A 23,298-nucleotide genomic window follows, 5' to 3' on the forward strand; every position below is an offset into this window, starting at 1 on the left:
TAGTAGGTTGTGCAATAACGATTCAGTAGGATACATAAAACCAACATAAAAAAGAGGAAGGAATAGAAAATATATGAGTTTACGGGCATTTGGGTGACTCAGTCGGTTAAGCATCTGACTTGATTTTGGCTCAGGTCATGATCTCACAGTTTGTGAGATCAACCCCCTGTTCATGAGACTGAGTCCTGCCTTGGTCTCCTTCCTAAAGGTGTGGAGCCTGCTTGGGATTCTCTCTCTCCCTGCCCCGCTACCTGTCTCTTTCTCTTTCAAAATAAGAAGGAGATATACAAGTTTATCCCATGTGGTAAAGGTAAATAATGTCTCTTGAAATGTTTGTTGTGTCATAATGTAAAAAATACTTAATTGTGAATGTGGTAAAAAATTAAATAAAATCCACTGTGTATAGCAAAACAAAACAAAACAAAACCCACACAACCTTTTCCAAATTATTTAAATATTTTATAGTAAACCCTTCTGGTTAAGTTTTTGCCTTTTTTTTTTTTTTTTTTTACAACTCATTCTTCATAATTAGGAAAATCTTGTTACCTCATACCTGTGAATTAATTAAGACTCTCACTCTGTGCTCATACTCATATCTTGGGTGATGTAGATTGGGTTTACTGGGCTGAGTTCCCACAATTTTTTGTGTGCATGTTAACTTTTGAACTTTTTGATGCCTTAATTTAAAATGAATGAGTAGGGGTGCCTGGGTGGCTCAGTCAGTTAAACATCTGACTTCAGCTTAGGTCATGACCTCGTAGTTCATGAGTTCCAGCCCCCTCTCAGGCTCTGTGTTGATACCTCAGAGCTAGAGCTTACTTCAAATTCTTTGTTTCCCTCTCTCTCTGCCCCTCCCCCACTCACACTCTGTCTCTCCCTCTCTCTCAAAAAAAAAAAAAAAAAAAAACAACAAAAAACCCAACATAAAATGAATGACTAACAGTGAGAGCTAGAGCTTGATTGCAGTATAACTAGACTTGATTAGTTACTTGCCAGCTTAATCATCTGACTTGGTTTTAACAGGTATGCTTTTCTCCATTTCTTCTTTTTCTCACATATTCTTGGAGTGACACATAAAAAGACATTTAATGACCAATTTATTTAAAAAAAATTCTTAATTAACATAGACTCCTTATTCTAATGACTTTCTTACATCTAAGTATTTTTCAATTGAATTCTCATTTTATCTGAATTTTACTTTGCTGTCATTAAATATATCGTCTTGATAAATATCACTTGCCTCTGTGGTCCACAATCACAATAATAATTAAATATTCATGCCAGTACAATCATTTGGTATTTAAATAATAAAGAATACATTTGTTTTGATTTTTTGCTGTTGTGTGAGATGTATGTAGAACATGGTACAAGCAGTCATCATACCTTTTTACTAATTGCTTGTTTTTCAGGCAAGAAAGAAAACTATGCATCTTTCATCAGGTTTGGGAATATTTAAGTTAGAATCAGGATAACTTTTCTTTTAATTCTTTAACTAATAGGTCTATCTTTGTCATGGGATGAATGCAAGTTATGATATCTTTTTGTTTTATTTTCTATATTGTACCCACTGTGGATTGGGAATATATAAAACTTTAAAAATAATACAAAATTGGTGGGAGTTCTTTCAATGCTTGAAGGAAGACCTCGTAATAGTTCATTATCCACATTACATAATTTTAACTTAAATGTCTCCATGAATAACTCCTTATTCCCTTTCATAACTAGGCAATCTGTTGGCATTGGTTGGCTAATGAATTAAAGTATTACTTTGAAAAAAGGCTGTTCCTTAAATCGTAACTGGAAAATCATCATTAGCCATTGTAATGACAATAGAGCTGCACCTTGAATAGTCAGCATCTGACCAAGAACAAAGAAATTGCTGGTTTACTTCCCTTCCTGACTGGATTTGTTATATTTTCCTAATGAATGACAGGTGGTGATGCTTAGTCACTTCCCTTTCCTGGCTTACACTTCTTGCTCTGCTAATTCCCGGTATCCTTTCCCACTTTGTTTTCTTTTTCTTTATTTAAAAAAATTTTTTTTTAATTTAAGTTTTTATTTATTTTGAGATAGAGTAAGTGGGGTAGTGGCAGACAGAGAGAGAGAGAGAGAGAGAGAGAGAGAGAGAGAATCCCAAGCAGGCTCTGCACTGTCAGCGCAGAGCTGATCGCGAGGCTCAAACTCACAGTGAGATCATGACCTGGTCTGAAGTGGGATGCTTAACCGACTTGAGCCACCCAGGTACTCCCACTTTGCTTTCTAACATCATAATGTTAGGCATGAAGGCGATCCTGAATTTATTCTGGTTTATCTACTATATTTCACAAATGAAGAAGCAAAGACAGAGATTATATAACTGGGTTGACATTATTCAGCTATGCAGTGCAAAGCAGAGACTAGAAATTTTGTCTTGTTTCCATTTTCACCTGACAGGAGGTCAGTGGCAAATGAGTATTTGCTAAACTTGGCTGACTTTTCCCTTATACCATCCTTTAGTTGGGTAGCACATTACTGCATTTAATCTTCATGATAATTGGCCACAGTCACGTGGTTAAAACTATGACCTTGATCCTCTCCAGCAAATCTTGCGTGGTCCTAAAAGCAGGTCTGCCTCTAACAAAGGCACCTGAAAGCCACGTTTGAATAGAAAAATTCCTTCTTCTCCACTCTTCAGTCTTCCTTTTCTTCCTCTGCCCCAGTTTTATTGAGAAATAATTGATATATATCACTGTGTATGTTTAAGACAGTTGTTTTCCTAAATATTGTTTCTTATAGTAATCAACCATTTTCAAAGTTATGCTTTTCTTATGACTGTATAGAGAAATTTTATGTTTCTCTTATATTTTTTCAGAAGCTCTTGATTTACTTGTTCTTCTTATTTTTAAATGGGAGAAACTCTACCTAGCTTGATGTTTGATGAAAGATAGGGGTATATAGTACTATTAGACCCTATGCTATCTACTTGGTGGCTACTGCTGTAAGGTGCAGAGCTGGTTGAAATGTGTAGCCCCCAGCATAATTTCTGGTGTGTAGCAGGAATTCTGTAGTTTAGTTCTGGTCCAATGTGGGGATTGTAATTTACATGACTATAAGAGGGTCATTTATTCTAGTGATTCTAAGGGTGCTTTTATTTTGTCTAATCTATTTGTACGGAGAATGAACTGCTTCTTGGGGTCTGTTCATCGGCTGACTTTACTGCTGTGTAACATGTCCCTGCCAACTTCCTCAAACCTTGTTATTTGCTGTGATTGGCAGGTTCTGAATATAAGCATCAATTGAAGTGGTTGATGTAGGCTACCAGAGGGTGGGACTGACATAAAGTAGCTGGTTTTCTATTAGACAGATGGTAAGAGGTAGGTACTGGATGAGAGAAGAAAATTGCTTGGACTGACAATTGTGTTTCTTAATTCAGAAGTGCCTGGGCTAAAGGTAATAGAAATATTGTTTCTTGTGATTGGTTCTCTGTTACCCTCAGTTTTCAGTATTACAAATTAAATTATCCACCCTGTCATCATGATTAATGTAATGGGAAGTTGAGAGAAGTCATACCAGATATTTATTTAGGTGATGGTATTTAAATCCAGAAGAAACATTTCCTATTTGTTCTTTAAGCTTCCTGGGATAAGGTGAAATAGAACCTTTTGCTTATAGCGAAAATCATGCTAATGAAAGCTAACATTTATTTAAATATCTTCCTTGTCAGACTTTAGTTTGTATCTTCATTTTATTAAAACAACTTGTAAGGTGGGTGTTAGTTTCCTAATTTTTCAGGGAAGGAAATGGAGGCTTGAGTGATTTGGTTAAAGTCTCATCATTGGTGATTGGTAGAGCCGAGATTCAAATCTAGGTCAGACTTCAGATATCACATTCTTTTTATTATGTATTTTTGAGAATATGGTTAGCTGTCTGTTGAAAGCAATTTTCTGGGATTAATATTCTGTCACATGAAAGCTTTATATTTTAATTATGTATAAAAATAATGTGCTTTTAATTTTTCTTTTTTTTTTTTTTTTGAGATGGCAGTTCCTGGATTTACCTTTGGTGCATTCATACTTGTGTTGCACGTTAGTTCTGTGGCTAATTATCCCAGCGGAAAAGTAGGAAAGTCATGCCATGGAATGGTTCCTGAACACAGTCATACTGCACGTTCTGACCCTGTTCACAACGTTTCAGTGAGTCAGATGACATTCAGACCAGGAGACCAGATTGAAGGTACTGTGTTGGAATTAACTATTTTGCATTTTGAGTTTCCCTCTTTTCCTGTACATTGAATCTTTATTACTGTTGGATTTATATAGTTTCATTTAAATCTATTCACCTGTTTCCATAAGATACCATCATCTTACACTTCTCATTTTGTGTTTAAATACTATTGATGACTGTATTACTTAAGTAGTAAATCTACTCCCTAAGCAGAATAGGTTTAAAAAAATTTTTTTTTAAATGTTTATTTATTTTTTAGAGACAGAGTGCGAGTGGGGAAGGGGCAGAGAGAGAGGGAGACACAGAATCCAAAGCAGGCTCCACGCCCTGAGCTGTCAGCACAGAGCCTGACGCAGGGCTCGAACTCACAAACTGCGAGATCATGACCTGAGCCGAGGTCAGACTAAGTAGAATAGGTTTTAAATACATTTTTATCGTTAGTTAATATGTATCTTTTTTAACCAATACTATTAACACAATAGAAGAGGAAAATAAAGTTTATTTTATCTGGTTTAAGGTATAATAAACCCTTGTTCTTCTTGGTATAGTGTAAATTCTTGTGTTTTTCTGATTCTTTGGGTGAAAGGTAGGCTGATTGTCAAAAGTGTATCTATAATAGTGTTTTGCAAACTATTTTATGCAACTCCAGAAATACAAAATATTAACGAACTCTGACAAAAACAGTGTATGGAAAAATCAGTTTGGAACACTGTATATTGTATATACTGAGAGTTTCATACTGTATAGTAGGATGTTAAAGGCCTTGGGGGTTTTTAGTAAACAAATAAATATTTACTTTCATTCAGCATTTTTTGAACTAATTTGGCTCCATGGACACTTCCCTGACCATCACTTAGCTTTTTTCCCCCATAGAATTGGAATGGCTATTAACATCTCACTGAGTGAATGTCCTGTGGAACATAGTTTAGACCTTCTTTGTCTATGGGATTATTTCTACCATTTTCTTTCCTGGAGTAGTTTTGTATACATAAGCTAGATTCTAACTATGAGATGCCTCCTCTAAACAGTTTTCTTTTGGGGATGTTGCTAAACCTTATCATAAACTATTTTTTTGTTTGTTTCTCAGTTACTTTGTCAGGGCTACCATTTAGAGGCTTTCTTTTAGAAGCACGTAATGCTGAGGATTTGAGTGGCCCTCCTATTGGCTCCTTCACACTGATTGACAGTCAAGTGTCGCAGCTTCTGACCTGTGAAGATGTACAGGTTTGTGTTATGTTTGAAACTGATTTGTTAGTTTCCATGGATCTTTTCATTACAAGCTAAGGGTTCTGAGATAATGACATTACCCATGTTTTGCAGACATCTAAATAGATTCACAGTGATCAAGCTTTCCCCCTAATTTTCCTATTTGCAATATGTTTTTACACATCAGCATCCGAGAAAAGGCAGTAGCTTGAAGGGTTTATAGCTTTTGATATTTTATATAATATTGGCTCTTATTATATTGATTTTAAAGGGTTTTAATATTGAAGATAGGATGCTAGAATGGGACAGAGGTATCATTTTTGTCATTCATTCAGTGATTTAATAAACATTTATTATGCCAGAAACTATCCTGGTGCAAGGGAAATGGTAATGAACAAGACTTACTTCTGTTCTTTGAAGAGCTGAAAGCCTTACACATAAGTAGAACATATGGACATATGATGTATGATACATAAGGAGAACATGAGGAATATAGGACAGACACATAAGTACAACATTGTGGTGACTTAAATTAGAAGCATACACGGGATGGGTGAGAAGCATAGCGGGGTGTGTCACACACAGGCTGGAGGGAATTGAGAGAGAGGTTCTTGGAGGAGGTCATCTCTATGTCAGGCCTCAATGAATGAGTAGGAATTTGCCAGGTGAATGAAAGTGGGAAATGAGATTGTTCAAGGGAAAGGAATTACTGAAATATAATGCTAAATGTGTGGAGGCAGAAATTTTTTCTTTTGATGAATTTTTTGGATTTTCTTTGTATCTGTTAATGGAAGGAGTTTTAATTTATAATATAAATTAAATAATGAGCAGACTCTATATAGCATTGACGTACCCAGTATTCATAACTCTTTTCAGTTCTTAAATTTCTGCTGACTCTAACTTATATACAGAGCCAGCTGCTAATCTGGTGTTGACTAACCAACATGTATTTGTTGAGTACCTGAGTCTCTGTTCTAAATAAAACAGTATTTATCAGAATGCCAGCATCATGCCATGACAGATTATTTTGCAAAATGACAGTAGTTTCAGTATGCTCAACTACGGAGTGAGTGAATGGTAGTTCTTTTCCATTTTGTTTCAGGGATATGCTGTGAGTCACACAAATCCATCCAAGAAAACAAAAATTAAAGTCTACTGGAATGCTCCAAGCAATTCTCCGAATCACATAAAGTTTCTGTGAGTGGGAGAGCTTACAAATCTGCAACTAGTCAAATTGAAATAATGGTCTGTGTCATTTTTGATACCTATTGGACATTTACCTGTATAGGAGTGGTTTGGTGTAGAATGACACCACCTTAGTCTGTTTTGCTTTTTATTTGATTTTTCCACCGAGCCCAAGACCTAACACCTAATAGGTGCTTAATACATATCTGTTGAGTGAATTAAATATTGTGGTGCCTTCATGTTAAGAGGCATTAGTTAATATTTACTTGAGTTCATATATGGTGTATGGACTAATACATTTTTTTTAGATTTGTTCTTAATATGATAGTATGAAAAAATTCCTAAAATTTGGATGACTTTTTTGTAGTGTTATAACCTGCATATTAGATTAGTAAGACTGTTCATGCCCTCAGAATTATGAAATTCAGTAGGATTAGAAGTCCATTTCCCTTAATGCTCTGTGCAAGGGGAAGTGGAATGTCATAAAAACATTTTAATGATAACTGAGTGGTGTTAGAGACATATATATGTTTTTTTAATCAAAAAAAATTTTTTTAATATTTATTTTTGAGAGAGAGAGAGAGAGAGAGAGAGAGAGAAGGATACAGAGGATCTGAAGTGGGCTGTGTGCTGACGGCAGAGAGCCGTCAAACAAAAAACAAAAAACAAACAAAAAAGAGTTTGTGGGGCTCAAACTCACGAACCCTGGGATCATGAGCTGAGCTGAAGTCGGATGCTTAAGGGAGTGAGCCACTCAGTGCCCCTACAGATGTATATTTTAAGGAGAATTAGTCTCCTGACATGTCTGTATGTTTTGTTTCACTATGTATGCAAGTGCTAGCACACAGAAACACAGCTTTGCACCTGTGTGTGGTGTGGAATGTGGAAGAGGACTGTGACGCCAATAAGATCTGGTGTTGCTTATGCAGCCTCTATCTGACTTCTTGCTGTAGCTGCCTGCTACACATGCCCTGTGGGATAATTTGAACAGCACACTATGAAATAAGTAGCAGTAGTATGTTCTTTATATGTCAGGGAATAGAAGTCTGTGCATTTTAGTCCTTATCTGGCACTCATGGACTGCTGGGAGTATGCCCAAAGGGCAGACGAGGAGGAGAGAAGAGAAGAAAAGAAAGATCAAGAGTAAGCAAGAGAACAAGGGCAGTAAAAGTTCATTTAGTAATGAGGTAGAAGAGTCATTAGAGATTTGTCTTAGACAAAATTGGTGGTACTGTTGGGTAGTATTAAGTTGTGTGTCCCTAGTTTACTTCTTTTCATCGTTTTTTTTTTTTTTTTTTGATTCAATTATAACGGGCCACAATTAGGGTTCTGTTTGATCTCATTAGTACTGCATTTCAGAGTCACAGTTGTTGAGAAGTATAAAATCTACTGGGTGAAGATTCCTGGCCCTGTAATTTCACAGCCCAATGCACCGCCTTTTACAACACCTGAAGCTACAGTAGCACCTTTGTCAACATTACCTCCTGTATCCCATTTAACCAAATCAGTAAGTAACCTTTTCATGGTTTCACCAAATGCAAGCTAAAAGAACAGTGTCTTTGGAAATTGTGGTTTATACTTGCTGAAGTATGCAGAGAAGTAGCTGTGCCGGGTTGTGGCAGTGAGTTTTTGGGACCTCTGCAGGAAATCTGAAGGAAGTCTTTATTGCCACATTATGACTTATGGGTCAGGATAAAGGGAGTGCAACACCCTGCATGTTCGAGGTGTGGTTATGACATTCTGTAGTCTGCACAGCCAAATATCAAACACGGAGAGGAACATTAAAGCTTAAGCTAAATTTAGACAAGATTTGGAGCAGAATCTTGAAATGGTGATGTAACTCTTAGATCTGATTTCACTAAGGCCAGTGAGTACTGGGGGATTCTATGTGCTGAACTACAGAAGCTCTTTTGCAAACTCATCAGCTAGAATTTCGTTTAGGCCCTTGGGTTCAAAAGAACTGTGGTTGAGAAAACATATCTTGTAAAGGGTAGTGCATATTAGTAACATTAGGTTTTTCTGAAAGAAATTCTGATAAATGAGACTTATTAGTTCAGAAGTGAAAATAATGAAAAGTGTCTTACGGCAGGTTATTGCAGTTAAAAGAACAAACTCAGGTCTGAATCCTGTCTCGCCTACTTTCTGTGTGACTTTAGACAAGCTACTTAATTCTCAAAGTCTCAGTTTCTTCACCTATAAAATGAGAAGTAATAATATCGAGCTCTTAGTATTATTATGAGAATTAAACAATGTAATGATTTTAAGGTTTCTAACTGCTTTGCACTTAATAGAAATTCTGTAAATATTAGTTCCTTTTTTCTTTTCCTTCTCTTTTTGTCTTTTTATAACTCTTTGTTCTCATGAGGAAGACTAAGTAAAGCACTTGTACTCTTTCTGTACTGTCTCATTTTGTTTTCCTTCTACATTTTGCAATATATAATTATACTTGATTGCATTATTATGAATGTTACACTTTTGACCATACAATTAGATTTTTTATTTGCACTAGCTCTAGCTTACTTAGTCTTAATGTTTATTTATTTTAAAGCTGCCTTAGGGGGGTAAATAGTCAGTCTGGACCTGAGCTTCCTAGGAGGAATCTTTCCATATATTCACATAAAAAGCATTAGTTCTCATTGGAGCTTTTATGGTATCTCTACACCAGGTTTGTACTCTCTGATTATAGAAAGGTTTATTCAGAGTCATGGGATTATAGCATTTATACAGAGCTAGAAGAGACCTCAGAATTCAGTCCCTGTATAGTTGAAGGTATACAAGAGAGACAGTTAAGTTCTTCAGCAAACACGATGGACTAAAGGGGAGAGCAGAGACCAAAATGCAAGTTTCGTACTGGTTTGTTTTTTCCATTCTACTGTGACTTTTCTTTAAGTTGCTGTGAAATAATAAGAAATGTGTATTGGTTTCTGCTGTGGTTCCTGCTAATATTTGGACTTTGACCCCAGTTCCTGATACAGAGCTCCTAAATCCCTTGTAATTTCCTGAGTGATAGGAATGCCTTTTGCTGTAATGGGTGGGCTGTCCATGGGGGCAGGTCACCAGAAAGACCAAGCCATGATTAGAAACTGGGAACTTTCTGCCCCCCACTCTCCATTTTCCAGAGATGAGCAAGGGGCTAAAAATTGAGTCATTAATCCATCATGCCTCCATGAAGGCTTCGTAAAAATCCCAAAACTACGGGGTTCAGAGAGCTCCCAGGTTGCTGAACACATGGAGGTGCTAGAAGGATGGTGCCTTAGAGAGGGCATGGAAGCTCCACACACCTGCCCTGCCCACATACCCTCCCTGTGCACCTCTTCCACCTGTTCCTGGGTTTCATCGGGTAATAATACACTGGCAGTCTCGTAAGAAACCTGTTTTCCTGAGTTCTGTGAGCCATCCTGGTACATTATCAAACTTGAGGAGAGGGTCATGGGAACCTCTAGTCTCCTTCATTGGGAACCTGGACCTTGTGGTTGGCCTCTGAAGTAAACAGTCTTGTGGGACTGAGCCCCTAACTTGTAGGATTGGACACTACCTTCAGGTAGATTGTGTCAGAATGGAATTGCAAAGTAGGACTTGTGCTTGGTGTCCACTGAGAATTGTAGAATTGCTTAATGTGGGAAAACCCCCCCCACACTGGATGGCCAGAAGTGTCGGTAGAGTAGAAGAAATGAGAGGTGTTTGGATACAGTTCCCATTTAATCTAGATGTGTGATGTTTAACTCCCTTCTGAAATACACCATCGTAGCGCATTCTAACAAGATGACTGAGCATTTTTGTGCCGTCAGATTGTGGAGCTGAGATTTTTGATGCTGGTCCTCTTATTTGCCATAACAAGGAAGCTCTGAATTAAATCATTGTAAATTGTTCCTGTTTCCCCTCCACTAAATTGTTATTACTATTATTTAGAGTGTTAGCGTATATTGGAATAACCATTTTTTCTTATATTATTTTAATATCAAATTTGAACCTGAATTCTAGATGCAGAGTCTAGGATCTGAATATAAAAATTCGTGAGTTTGTTTACTTTTTAAAAGTTCATTCTAAAAACTCAATGATAATCTTTTAGGCAAGAATGTCAGTGTGGGCTTAAATATTCCCTAAGGCGTTTTTCAAAATTTACTGGAAACTATGCTCCAGAACATAATTGATGTGAAATATTTTGTGTATTAAAGGAACTTTAATACTCATGCACATTATAGTCCAACTAATGTTGTGTCTTCCAGATTTTAATCAAAATTAATTAAGTTGAAAAGTTCACAACCTAACTACTGCTCTGATCATGTCTAATTTGGGATGTGTTATTTGTTTCCTTCTTTGAATCTTTATTATGAAAAGATACTCTTGTTAAAACTTGTACTTCAAGGTAGTGGCTCTTTTATCATTGTGAAATGAACTGTTTGGTTGGTAATTAAGACTTTTTCTCCCTGTCATTTTTCTAGTTCAGTGCTTCAGATTGTGGGAACAAGAAGTTCTGTATTCGGAGTCCTTTGAACTGTGACCCAGAGAAGGAGCGTGCCTGTTTCTTCTTGTCCTTCACACGAGATGACCAATCAGTGGTGGTTGAAATGAGCGGTCCCAGTAAAGGCTATTTATCCTTTGCGTTTTCTCATGACAGATGGATGGTTTGTATCCCTCACTTACGTAAGTGGTAATGAAAGAAAAGTTACTGGAGGGAGCCTAATCAATGGCAGTTAGTTGTTTGTTCCAGAGTCAAATTATTATCCTGCTTACAATGGGAAGGGGAAGGGGAGGGCAGGAGAAATGAACATAGAGCGGGTTCTAAGTTAAAAATCTTTGGGTATTTCATGTTTTTAACAGTTGTGCAATTATATACCACTAAGAAAGGCTGTCTTGTACAAAGTTAGGAAAATCACTTTGTATCCAGTGGATTTGCCGCTATATCTTTCTGTCTGTCCTGTCTGCTTATCTCTTTGTGATAAAAGCTTGAAGTACAGTTAGGAGAGGTTGCTCTGCCTCAAGTCTCATGTTATTTGTGATGCTTTTCAAACCCTCATTGTTTTCTCAAGTGTCCAGCAATCCCAGCAAGGGTTGCTGCTCACGGAGTCCCCATTTTGGTAGTCATCAGTACATATCCCAAACAGAGAGTTAAACCTGGCGTGTCCAGGCATAAATATATTCCTTACCGGTAGGCTCCTTTGTCAGATCTACAGAAGGCAGCATTTGTTTTAAGCTGATTCTCGCTCTCCCTGGGTAGTGCTGAATGGATTCAATGGTTCTGTAGATGGCAGCCTTGTGCTGTGGTGTGGCAGCAGAGTGCATCCTAATCTTCCAGAAGGAAGGAGGGAGAGTATGGGCCAGGACATGTGTAAGTCCTTTTCGAAGCAGAGTTGATGGTGAGGTCAGGGGTGACTACAAATGGAGAACGCCTCTTACTTCCACATTAGCAAAGGCAACGAGTTTTTTGTAGAGAGTTTTCTTCCTGTCATGTTTTAAACTTAGTATCACTTCTTAAGGGACTTGTAATTCAAAAAAAGAAAAGAAGCGCTGAGATTCTGTGATAGAAGGACGAATGTTTTCCCTAAAAGTGCACTCTGATCACATTGGTCCTCGTATGCTGCTTGCATGTATTGCGGGAAACCAGGTGTAACTTTTTTAGGGGGAGGGCATTGCAATATATGCACATGACCTAGATATATTACTGTATAGTTCTAGAATGCACTCATTATCTTTTTTCATTAAGCAAAACATAGACCTTAACCTTATGAAATTTAAGATATGTCATATGCTTTTAAAAATGACATATAAGAAATTGTGACTCTTTTTTTAAAGTTGTTTTTTGGGAAATTTTATGCTGGATCAAATGATGTTGCAAGAGTTCAAGACCTTTTCCCCATTGCCCTTTGTAATTGTCGTCAGAGCAATAGCATATTCTGTTGGTTATTTGCAGTTCAGGCAGAAATGAACCAAGTTTGGCCCTTAAGGTGGATAATGAGGCTGGGTTAGAAATAAAATTAGGAGCTCCTGGGTGGCTCAGTTGGGTAAGCATCCAACTCTTGATTTCACCTCATGTCACGATCTCGTGGTTTGTGAAATTCAGCCCCTGAGACAGGCTCTGCACTGACAGTGCAAAGATGCTTGGGATTCTCTCTCTCCCTCTCTCTTTGCCCCTCCCCTGCTTGTGCGTGCATGCATGCGTTCTTCCTCTCTCTCTCAAAATAAATAAACGTTAACAAAATAAAAAAAAAATAAAATGGGACCATAAAGCAATAAGGAAAGATGGTGGTAGTACTTGTGGGAACAGTTCTGAAGATGAACCCAGCAAGGGTTAACAATGGTAGCCTTGTTGGAGTAACTGTGTAGTTTCATCTGTAACATACAATATCATTTAGATATGTGTTCTAGTCACTTACATAAAAAAACATTCCAGTCACTTTAGAGCCAAACTTCATGCAATAGTATACTCACATTTTTCCTTTTCTGGTCACATAAAATCTGTCAGTGAGAGGAAAAGACACTAGTGCTGTACGGAGTGTGGTGATGAGGCACCCACAAGTAGACCAGTTATTTCTGTTCTAAGTTGTAGGCATAGATGGCACAAAAGCATTTATCTCTAATTCAAGATATATTTATCTTACTTAGAAATCTTATGTTTCTAGTATAGTATTCATCAAAAATGTTTATAAGAAAGACTTAATTATGCAGGTGCAGTTGATTTACAGAGCAATCTTAATGATTAAAATCATTTGTACACCTGTTTGCCTAAATTGGGGGAAATAAATCATCCTCAGAAAATATTTTTAAAGTGGTTACTTCTATTCCTGGTTATTTAAAAAATTTTAGGATATTTTTATGACCTGCTATTTCTTTTCAGTATGTAATATAAATTTAAATATTGAAGGTATCTGATGTTACGAATACTGATCAACCTGAATGATACCTTTTTCAGTTTCACTTATAAATTAATGATAGCAATTGTTTTGGTGTTAAGCTTCACTAAAATTGATGAAAAGTATAATTTTCTGCATTTTAGTTATCAGTGACTTGCTAATGTTTGAATTTTAACTAATTTCAAAGTATCCACATATTCCCTATCTTCATATACTTTGTTAAATGATATAAAGTATATCAAGTGTACATATTATATATTAGCTTCTATTCCTTGCCTTCTCCTGATTAGTGTCGTCTTGCTTTATACATAATTTCTCAGTGCTCAAGTTCTAGAATGTTCCCAGTTCTGACTTCTTTTGTACTTCAGACTGGGATTTTCAGTGGCCAGCTGGTCTTGTCCAGATGAGTGTTCTTGGACAACACAAACCATTATCTGTAAAATTGAACTTAATGTCTTTCCTCCTCATGTTTCTTGTGTCCCTCATTCTTGGTGATCAAAAATAGAAATAAAAAAGCAGTTACCATTATTGAATCCTTGCTTCTTTTCAGATGCTGTCCTGGGCAATTTATAGACTATCTCATTCACTGTTGTCATCATCTTTAGTGTTCCGGGAATTTTGGTTGTGACTTAGATTCTTCCCTTTTATTCACCTATCAGGTCCTTCTTCCTCCTACCCACCCCCCACTTTTTGTTTTGAGAAGTTTTAAATCCACATAACCATTGAAAGAATAGTACAACAAACACCAGTAAGTTTTTCACCTACACTTGCCACTTTCTTTCCCTCTCCATTCCCACACTGTGTGTGTGTGTGTGTGTGTGTAAGTGTGTGTATAGATTGACTTATGAGGTGTATGTAAACACAAATTTTTCCCCAAACTATTTGAAGGTTAAATTGTAGATACATCATGACATTTTATCTCTAAAAGTTTTAGCAACTATCTACAGATCTAAGTATCTAAGAACAAGAATATTCTATCATTACCATAATATCTTTATCACATTGAGGAAACTTAGTAATGATATAATTTCATGCAATGTAGTCTATATTCCAGATTCCTCAGTTGTCCCGATAAAGTCCTTTCCAGCTGTTCTTTTTTAAAAAAAGTTCTGAACCAAGATCCAGTCATTTATCACCAATACATTTAATTGTTATATCTTTTTGATCAGTTACCCTACCTGTTTTTTAGAATTTTTTTTCATGCTCCCATTCTGTAGAATGTTCCACAATTTGTGCAATAGATTCAGGTTAAGATTTTTGGCACAAGTACTACCTAAGGGATGTGTTTATTTCTCAGTACATCATGTCAAGAGATGTGTAATGTCAAATCATTCCATTATTGATGATTCTGTGTTTGATCACTATTATCCATCAGATTTTTCCTTTGTGAAGGTGTGTTTTCTCTTTTTAATTAATAAGTAATCTGTGGGGTAATACTTTGAGTGTATATGAATATTTTGTTCCTCAATAACATTTTCTCAAGTGATTTTAGCATCTATTGATGTTCCTGCCTGAATCAATTGTTACATTTGTGATTACAAATTGGTGATTTTCTAATCTGTTAGCTGGTGTTCTTTTTAAAAAAAGAGCTTTCTTTTCTCTGCACCTCTCCTTCCCTTTTGGTGAAACATTATGGATTAATGAGTTACTTTTGTCTATTGAGTTATAGTTTATCATCATCAGTCTTCTTTTAGCTGCTTATATTGACCTAGATATGGCCTCTTAAAGCATTTTTTTTTTTTTGCCCTTTTGATGGGTCTCCATTACTTTTTTAGTGTGTAACAAGCTGTTACACCAGAAAACATAGTTTATTGATTCCATTTTATACTGTTATGCATTTCATCATTTCCCAAAGGAGGTCTGTTTCCTTTTGATAGGAATAGTTTTTAGAAGTCAGGATTCGAGTACTTATGTGTTCACTGCTACCGATATTACATATACTTATGATTCTGTCTTTGACGTATTTCCTTCATTCTCTTTATTGCATTGTCACTATCTCTGACTTCGCCTACACTTTTTTTGTCATTTCCAGACTGCCGCAGTGACCCCCTCACGAGTCTTCTTGGCTCCCTGATTTCTTCTGTCTGGCTCATCTTTCAATAGCCACTGGACTTTTCTTCCCAAGCTGCCACAGAGATCATCTCAATGCTATCCCCAAAAACCTTTGGTGAACCGTTAGTAGTTATAGGAAGAATATTTTTTTCATTAGCGTGACTTTCAAAATACCTCAAAGTCCTTGTTGGAATTTCCAGCTTTACCCTGTTTTATGTTTTATGTTTTCACTAACACAGTTACCTGTTTCCTAAAATTTTCATATGTTTTTATATTTCTATGTCTTTAGTCCTGGAAATTCCTCCTTTTGGAAAACTTTCCCCTTATCTCAGGTCTATCTTACCCACATGTAAATATTTTTTATTTTCTAAGATCTAGTTAATAATCACCTTTCCTGATAAGGTTTTTCAATCTTTGGGTCTACATAATTTGTGTTTCCATGGTACTTTGTCTAAACCTGTTGTATCATAATTCACATACTATTACAACTGGCTGTTCCATTAAAATGTAGTCTTTGGTTGTAAGAACAATCTAGTCATCTTTATTTTTCCCATAGTATCCACACAATATTCTAAACAGCGCATTCTAAATGTTTGAAACAAGAGGAACAAACGGGAGAAAGGGTTCTGTCCAATTCAGAGATTTGGCAGAACTTCTTACATGTGTGTTTCCATGCTCCAAACTTGGGGTTTCTAGAAATTGCTTGGAGCCTATAGTTGTAATAGCACTTTCTCATATCTTTCATTTTAGAGTAGTGAGAACTGAGAGTTATCTCTTCTTCCTCCATCCCCATAATTTTCTCCAATATTTGGGAGGTCTGCCTCCACACCAACAAGGAGTTAGTATGGTATTTGTCTTATCACCATTTTGCCTCTTGTTATATTAAAAGTTATTTTAAATAAAAAAAGAATTTTTATACCTCATAGCAGATAGTCTAGAAAACACACAATGTTTGTTTAAATCAGAAGTCAGTGAACATTTTCTGTAAAGGTCCAGATAGTAACTCCTGAGAATTTGTGGGCCTATGGCCTCTGTTCTAACTACTCATCTCAGTTATGATAGTGCTAAAACAACAATAGACAATCCGTAAATTAATAGGCGTAGCTGTGTTCCAATAACACTTTATTTGTGGACACTGAAATTTGGATTTCATGTATTTTTACTTGTCATGAAATATTCTTCTTTTAATTAAAAAAAAAAAAAAACCATTTAGAGCACCTGGGTGACTCAGTTGGTTGAGTGTCCAACTTCAGCTCAGGTCATGATCTCACGGTTCATGAGTTCGAGGGCTGTATCAGGCTTGCTGCTGTCAGTGCAGAGCCGTCTTCAGATCCTCTGTCCCCCTCTCTCTCTGCTCCTCCCCTGCTCGCATGCTCTCTCTCTCTCTCACTCTCAAAAATAAACATTAAAAAAAACCCGTTTTGATATGTAAACATCATTCTTAGCCTGTGGGTTGTACCAAAACAGGCATTGGGCTGAATTTGGTCTGAGTGTGCCATAGTTTGTTGATTCCTGGTTTAAATCATGACGACTCCAAGTTTCTTGAGTTGGGCTAATTCTGATTGGAATATAAGATGTGTAACAGTGAATAATTGGTTTGCTAAGGTTAAGTACTTGGGAGTTCTCAAAAGTGGAACTTTTAAAAATAAATTTGAAGCATGTTAGAATATCATTGGGACTAATAGCAAAATTTGTTATAACTTGTCAGTCTTGGCTTTGTTTAAGGAGTTTAGTGACTATAGCACATAAAAGATCTTGTTAGCTATTTTATGGAGAATGATTTAGAATAGGTGAAAGAACCAAAACTGCACACAGTAGCCTAAAAGCCAGATTATTCATTTGTACCATCACTTAAATGGACTTTGAAGATGCAGTCTGTCCTCTGGTAGTCACTTCAAATAAGCTGTAACTTTTAGAGATAAAGAATATTGGAGACTAAAGGATAGATAAGAACTAGACTGAAAAAAATGCCTCCTTGAATTCAGACGATTTGGTTTGAGTGTGTAATAGTAAATCAGTGTGTACAATATCAGCAGTATTTGATTCTAGTATCTTCATCTTATTTATTTATTTATTTTATTAATTTTTTTTTTTAACGTTTATTTATTTTTGAGACAGAGAGAGACAGAGCATGAACAGGGGAGAGGCAGAGAGAGAGAGGGAGACACAGAATCGGAAGCAGGCTCCAGGCTCTGAGCCATCGGCCCAGAGCCCGACACGGGGCTCGAACTCACGGACCGTGAGATCGTGACCTGAGCTGAAGTCGGACGCTTAACCGACTGAGCCACCCAGGCGCCCCAGTATCTTCATCTTAAAAGGTCCCCCCCAAACCCAATATATTGCAGTGTGTTTATAGTTATGAAAAATTGTAGGACATAGATGTTTATTTACAAATAAATATCTAGAACAATGTTCGTGATAAGTTCAGTGAAAAAACATAACGGAACTGCATTTTCAGCCCACTTGAGGTGAAAAAATAAATACAAATAGGTGTGGATGAATATATATGAAAGCATTAATAATGGTGTTTAAGTTTAGGGGCTTATAAACATGTCTATTTATTTAAAAAATTTTTAATGTTTATTTATTTTTGAGAGAGACCAAGCATGAGTGGGGGAGGGGCAGACAGAGAGGGAAACACAGGATCTGAAGCAGGCTTCAGGCTCTGAGCTGTCTCTACAGAGCCCGATGCAGGGATTGAACTCACGAGCTATGAGATCGTGACCTGAGCCGTAGCTGGATGCTTAACCGACTGAGCCACCGAGGCACCCCTATTTTAATAAATTTTTTATATTGAAATTGTGTTGTTTTCGTATTCTAACAAAATTATTTATGTATTTATTTATATTGAAGTATAGTTGATACATAATGTTACATTAGTTTCAGGTGTACAACATAGTGATTCAACAATTTGAAACATCATGCTACTATCTGTTATCATACAGAACTAAAACACCATTGATTATATTCCCTATGCTCTACCTTTTATTTTGTTACTTATTCATTCCACAACTGGAAGCCTGTATGTCCCACTGCCTGTCATCCATTTTGCCCCTTCCCCCCACCTTCTGCCCTCTGGCAACCATCAAGTTTGTTCTCTGTATTTATGGGTCTGTTTCTGCTTTTTGTTTCTTTCTTCAATATAGCAAAATTATTTTTTATTAATAAATTGGACAGCCAATTCTCTGGAATTTGTGGTATCATTTGGGATTGAGTCAGTAAATTATGTTTTAAAAGTATCAAATACTATTTGATTTCATTAGGGATATTTTAAAAAACAAAATGTTGAAATTCCTTTGAATTTTTCTCATTTGCAATTGTTTTTCAGGGTGATGATGATGCTTATGTGTGTATTCATGAAGATCACACTGTGCACATACAACCATCCCATTTGATAGGGCGAAGTCACCCTGTGATGGACTCCAGGGTAGGTGGGAAGATTCTGGGAACCTCCACCCCTCTTGTCTGCCCCTGGCTATGCGGCCAACATTGGCAGTAGGGTTCCTTTCTTACAACAAGCTGGAAGACACTTTTCTGTGCTTTCTTTTATTTTTAAAATAATATATAAAAATATATAAAGTAAGTTTTATTATATTTGTACATTTAATTTATTAATGTCATTATATTATTTTATTTAACATTATATATTCAATATATTTAATATTATATAGTTTAATAAAATTGTATATATGTATTTAGTGTATACAACATAATGCTTTGATATATATATATATATATATATATATATACACACACACACACACACATATATATGTATACATAGTGAAATGACTGCTACCATTATCTCCTCTCTTAGTTACTTTTTTTTTCTTTTTTGTGGTGAGGGCACCTGAAATTTTCTCTTAGCAAATTTCCAGTATATAATACAGTATTATTAACTATAGTCATCAGATGTCTAGACTTTCATCCTACATAACTGCAACTTTGTACCCTTTGACCAACATCTCCCTTTTTCTACACTTGGGGAAGCACAAGGTAAGGTTCTCTTACAGGAAAAGATGAATTCTTGCGTGCGCCATTTAAATCCTTTTTTGCATCTTATAAAAACAATTATGGTTAAGATAGTCAAAGCATCAGCTCCCTTTCATAAGCTTACAGATAGATTTTTAAGAAAAGGTGTAGGTTAATGACACAGTTTCTTGTCTAGTGAGAAAGGGGAACATGTATGGTAGAGACTGGTTCAGTGCCTTGGACAGTTGTCTTCAGTGCTCCTTGTTGGCATCTATGCCAAAGATGGCTTATTTCTGGTAGAGAAGTGTCTTTTTCATATGGCAATTGACAAGCAAGTGAGCTCTGACCAAGAAGTAGTCATCTCCTAATAACGTTATGTTCTCTGCAGAGCTTTCCCATAGCTTGGAACTTCTCCCTTCAAGCACATTGCATCTTGGCCACTAGGGTATTACTTTCTAATTGTTTCTTCAGTGTTTTTGATTGTGTGTTAGAGGCAAGAGGGGGTTAGTACATCTGCCAACATTTCTAACCTGGGTAGAGGGTTTGTGGGGTTCTGACTCAAAGTAAAAATAGTGTTTTTGCCAAGTAGAATAAAGACCAATAAACCAGGAGAAAATGTTTCTTGTACTCCTCAGAGAGGAAGTGGACAAACAGTGATACAGCAGACAAAACATGCACAAAGGATCTTAGGGAAAGGAAATCGACTAGGTCAGGATTTTGATCATATTTTATTTTTAACAAATCTGTGGAAAGTGCTGAAGAGACCCATTGTGTGTGTTTGTAGGGTGCTCTTGAGGATATGGCTTGGAGGCTGGCGGATGGTGTTATGCAGTGTTCTTTCAGAAGAAACATTACCCTTCCTGGGGTTAAGAATAGATTTGATCTAAACACAAGCTACTACATCTTTCTAGCAGATGGTGCAGCTGACAATGGTACGTATATTGATAAAAACTATCTTTTCAAGTTTGTTCCTTTCTCTTCTTCCCTTTTCCACCTGTTCTGGAGACACTACTATAATTGCTCATTTTTTAAGATACACACTTGTGGGTAAAGAGTTATCAAAACCCCTTTCCATTTTTGCCTGACAATTTGACTTTGGTTAACCTTCTAGGTTTGTTTCCCTGGAAACTAGATAAAAGTAGTGTCAACTGTGTCATAAAGCAACATGCTTGATAAAAATGACTTCTGGCTGGCAAACTGCATTAGGACCAGGAAGAACTATAAATACCTAGGAAGAAGCCATATCTTTGGGCTTCCCTAAGTGTTGTGACATTGGCAGATCCCTGGCAGGGATCCTACAAACAGTGACTGTAGGGTTGTTGCAACAGATTTTGGCTTTTGCAGGGTAACCTGTCCACTGTGAATTTCACCTCCTTGAACCTGAGCTTTCTCGAGGGAGCTGGAGGAAGGGAAGAGAGAGTAGCTCTTGGACAGCTGAATAAAGTGCTACAGGATCTCCCATTGAAGGAGAATGCCTCTCAGTGCTCTGCAGATGTGCTGTGTCTCCTGTCCCACGTCTTTCTAAGTGAATCTGATGTCAAGTGCAGCCTATGGTAGTTTTATGAGTTTGAATATTTCCCTTATCCTTAAGAAGACTGCCCTGGTGGGTATTGATTGCAACACATTTTTTAAAAACATTTTTTAACCTTTTTTATTTATTTTGAGAGAGACAGAGACAGTGTGAGTGGGGACGGGCAGAGAGGGAGACAGAGAATCCCAAGGAGGCTCCATGCTGCCAGCACAGAGCCCAATGTGCGGCTTGAACTCACAAAACCATGAGATCGTGTCCAGACCCAAAATCAAGAGTCAGATGCTTAACCGACTGAGCCACCTAGGAGCCCTTGTGTTGTAACACATATTAAAAGGGATTATTAGATTTTGTTTAAGGCCTTGGCTAATGATGTTTTGAAGAACTACAAGAAATGCCAAGGTAGTATTTAGTGACTCCTCTCTTGGGAGATAATACTGTACCCAAACTTTGAGACTAACTTCTTTTTAAAACTGTGAGAGGGGCGCCTGGGTGGCTCAGTCGGTTAAGCGTCCGACTTCGGCTCAGGTCATGATCTCGCGGTCCATGAGTTCGAGCTCCGCGTCGGGCTCTGGGCTGACAGCTCAGAGCCTGGAGCCTGTTTCAGATTCTGTGTCTCCCTCTCTCTGACCCTCCCCCGTTCATGCTCTGTCTCTCCCTGTCTCAAAAATAAATAAAAACATTAAAAAAAAAATGTAAAACTGTGAGAAGCTGGGCGTATAGAATGGGAGGTCAGGGGGTGAGGTAAAGGAAGAGGAAGAGACAAATGTGGTGCAGGTGGAGTTGTGAAAAGCCTTGCATATTCTATTACGTGGTTTAGATTTTATACTCTAGGTAAAGGGGAGACAGTGGTTTTGAAGCAGGATAAAATATCTACTCATGTTACAAGAAAATTTAGGAATATTTGTAGATTTAGTTGTAGGTGATATGTGTAGTTATCTTAGTCAAATCATATATTCTTATTTGCACCAGCATCAGCAAATATGGCTTGAAAATCATTTCTTGGTTAAGTGATAATGAATAAAAATTACTCAGGGCTTAATGAGTGCCAGTCACTGGATAAGCACGATAGTTAGATTTTTCATTTTTATCTTCATAATATTACATTAGATATGTAGTATTATTATCTGTTTCATCCAAGAGGAAACTGAGGCTTAGGAGCAGTTAAGTAATTTGCCCAGATGAGTGAATGGTAGAGTTGGAATTTGAACCCAAACTCTTTGACCTCAGAGCCTAACTAGTCAACACTTTTGAACACGGGAAATACAGGAATTGGATTTTTAATGAGGAAAAGGTCACATATGTGTGTTTTTAAATAGATACCACTAAAGCACAGGTAATTGTTTGTCATTATTACAATTGTCACTTACTGTGTGCAGTATACATATCTTGTTTATTTCTCACAGAGGCTCTGTAAATATACATTATATTGACTATTTTAGAAATAAAGAAACTGGAACCTAGAAAGGTTAAGTAACTTGTTCCAGATCTAACGAGTAAGAAATTAAGTCAGATATTAAACCCCAGGCTGTTCTGCTTACAGAAGCCATGCCCTTTCCATCATACCAAATTGCTTCCTTGGATGCCCAGTATGTTACAAATGCTTCATAAATGATTATTGATGCAAATGGATGTCTTAAATTGCTATGGGATTTAACAGTTTGCATTTATACTTTAGAAAATTTTATACTTAAAAGATGTTACACGTATTAAAATAAAAGCAATTTCATTTAAGTGGATGAATTCTATTATATAATAAATTGTGTGTGTGGGGGGGTATATGAGAATGCCAAAAATTTCTTCTTAGGTCAGCACTGTAGAAATTGGAATGTATTTTCTTATAGAAACAATATTTTAAGTGATAGTCCTTTTTTAAAAAATGTTTTTTTAAACATTTATTTATTATTGAGAGACAGAGAGAACCAGAAAATGAGCATGGGAGGGACAGAGAGAGGGGGAGACACAGTATCTGAAGCAGGCTCCAGGCTCTGAGCTGTCAGCACAGAGCCCGATGCGGGGCTCGAACTCACGAGCGGTGAGATCATGACCTGAGCCGAAGTCAGATGCTTAACCAACTGAGCCACCCAGGCTCCCCTTAAGTGATAGTTCTAATATGTCCTCAGAAAAACCTCATTCCTGGATAATGCATGTGCAGAATAGACCATTGTTGTATCTTCCTCTCCTGCTGGTGTTGCTGTGCTGATGATACGGGGGAGAGCATCTGTATTGTCTTTTGTGGTGTTTCTCAAACAACCTTCTTCAGAAAAGCTTCAGTGTAGCCTCAAACAACCTTCTTCAGAA

At 36.9% G+C, this 23,298-nt stretch overlaps 1 protein-coding gene and 1 long non-coding RNA gene across 3 annotated transcripts in view; both read left to right on the top strand.

Moving 5' to 3' along the window:
• LOC144617217 (uncharacterized) overlaps positions 1 to 23,298 on the top strand; it is a 147,507-nt gene that overhangs the window by 96,300 nt on the left and 27,909 nt on the right. The window lies entirely within an intron of this gene.
• Positions 1 to 23,298, top strand: part of FRRS1 (ferric chelate reductase 1) — a 48,931-nt gene that overhangs the window by 9,819 nt on the left and 15,814 nt on the right. For both annotated transcript variants that reach the window (XM_060626329.3, XM_078451622.2), the window contains exons 2-8: positions 4,017 to 4,212; positions 5,291 to 5,427; positions 6,512 to 6,606; positions 7,954 to 8,101; positions 11,037 to 11,219; positions 18,826 to 18,924; positions 20,254 to 20,401. In XM_060626329.3, coding sequence (XP_060482312.1) covers positions 4,017 to 4,212; positions 5,291 to 5,427; positions 6,512 to 6,606; positions 7,954 to 8,101; positions 11,037 to 11,219; positions 18,826 to 18,924; positions 20,254 to 20,401 — 1,006 coding nt within the window. The remainder of the gene's footprint in view (positions 1 to 4,016; positions 4,213 to 5,290; positions 5,428 to 6,511; positions 6,607 to 7,953; positions 8,102 to 11,036; positions 11,220 to 18,825; positions 18,925 to 20,253; positions 20,402 to 23,298) is intronic.

This window comes from Panthera onca, chromosome C1 (genome assembly GCF_046562875.1).
Source record: "Panthera onca isolate mPanOnc1 chromosome C1, mPanOnc1 haplotype 2, whole genome shotgun sequence".
In the NCBI taxonomy this organism is placed as follows: Eukaryota; Metazoa; Chordata; class Mammalia; order Carnivora; family Felidae; genus Panthera; species Panthera onca.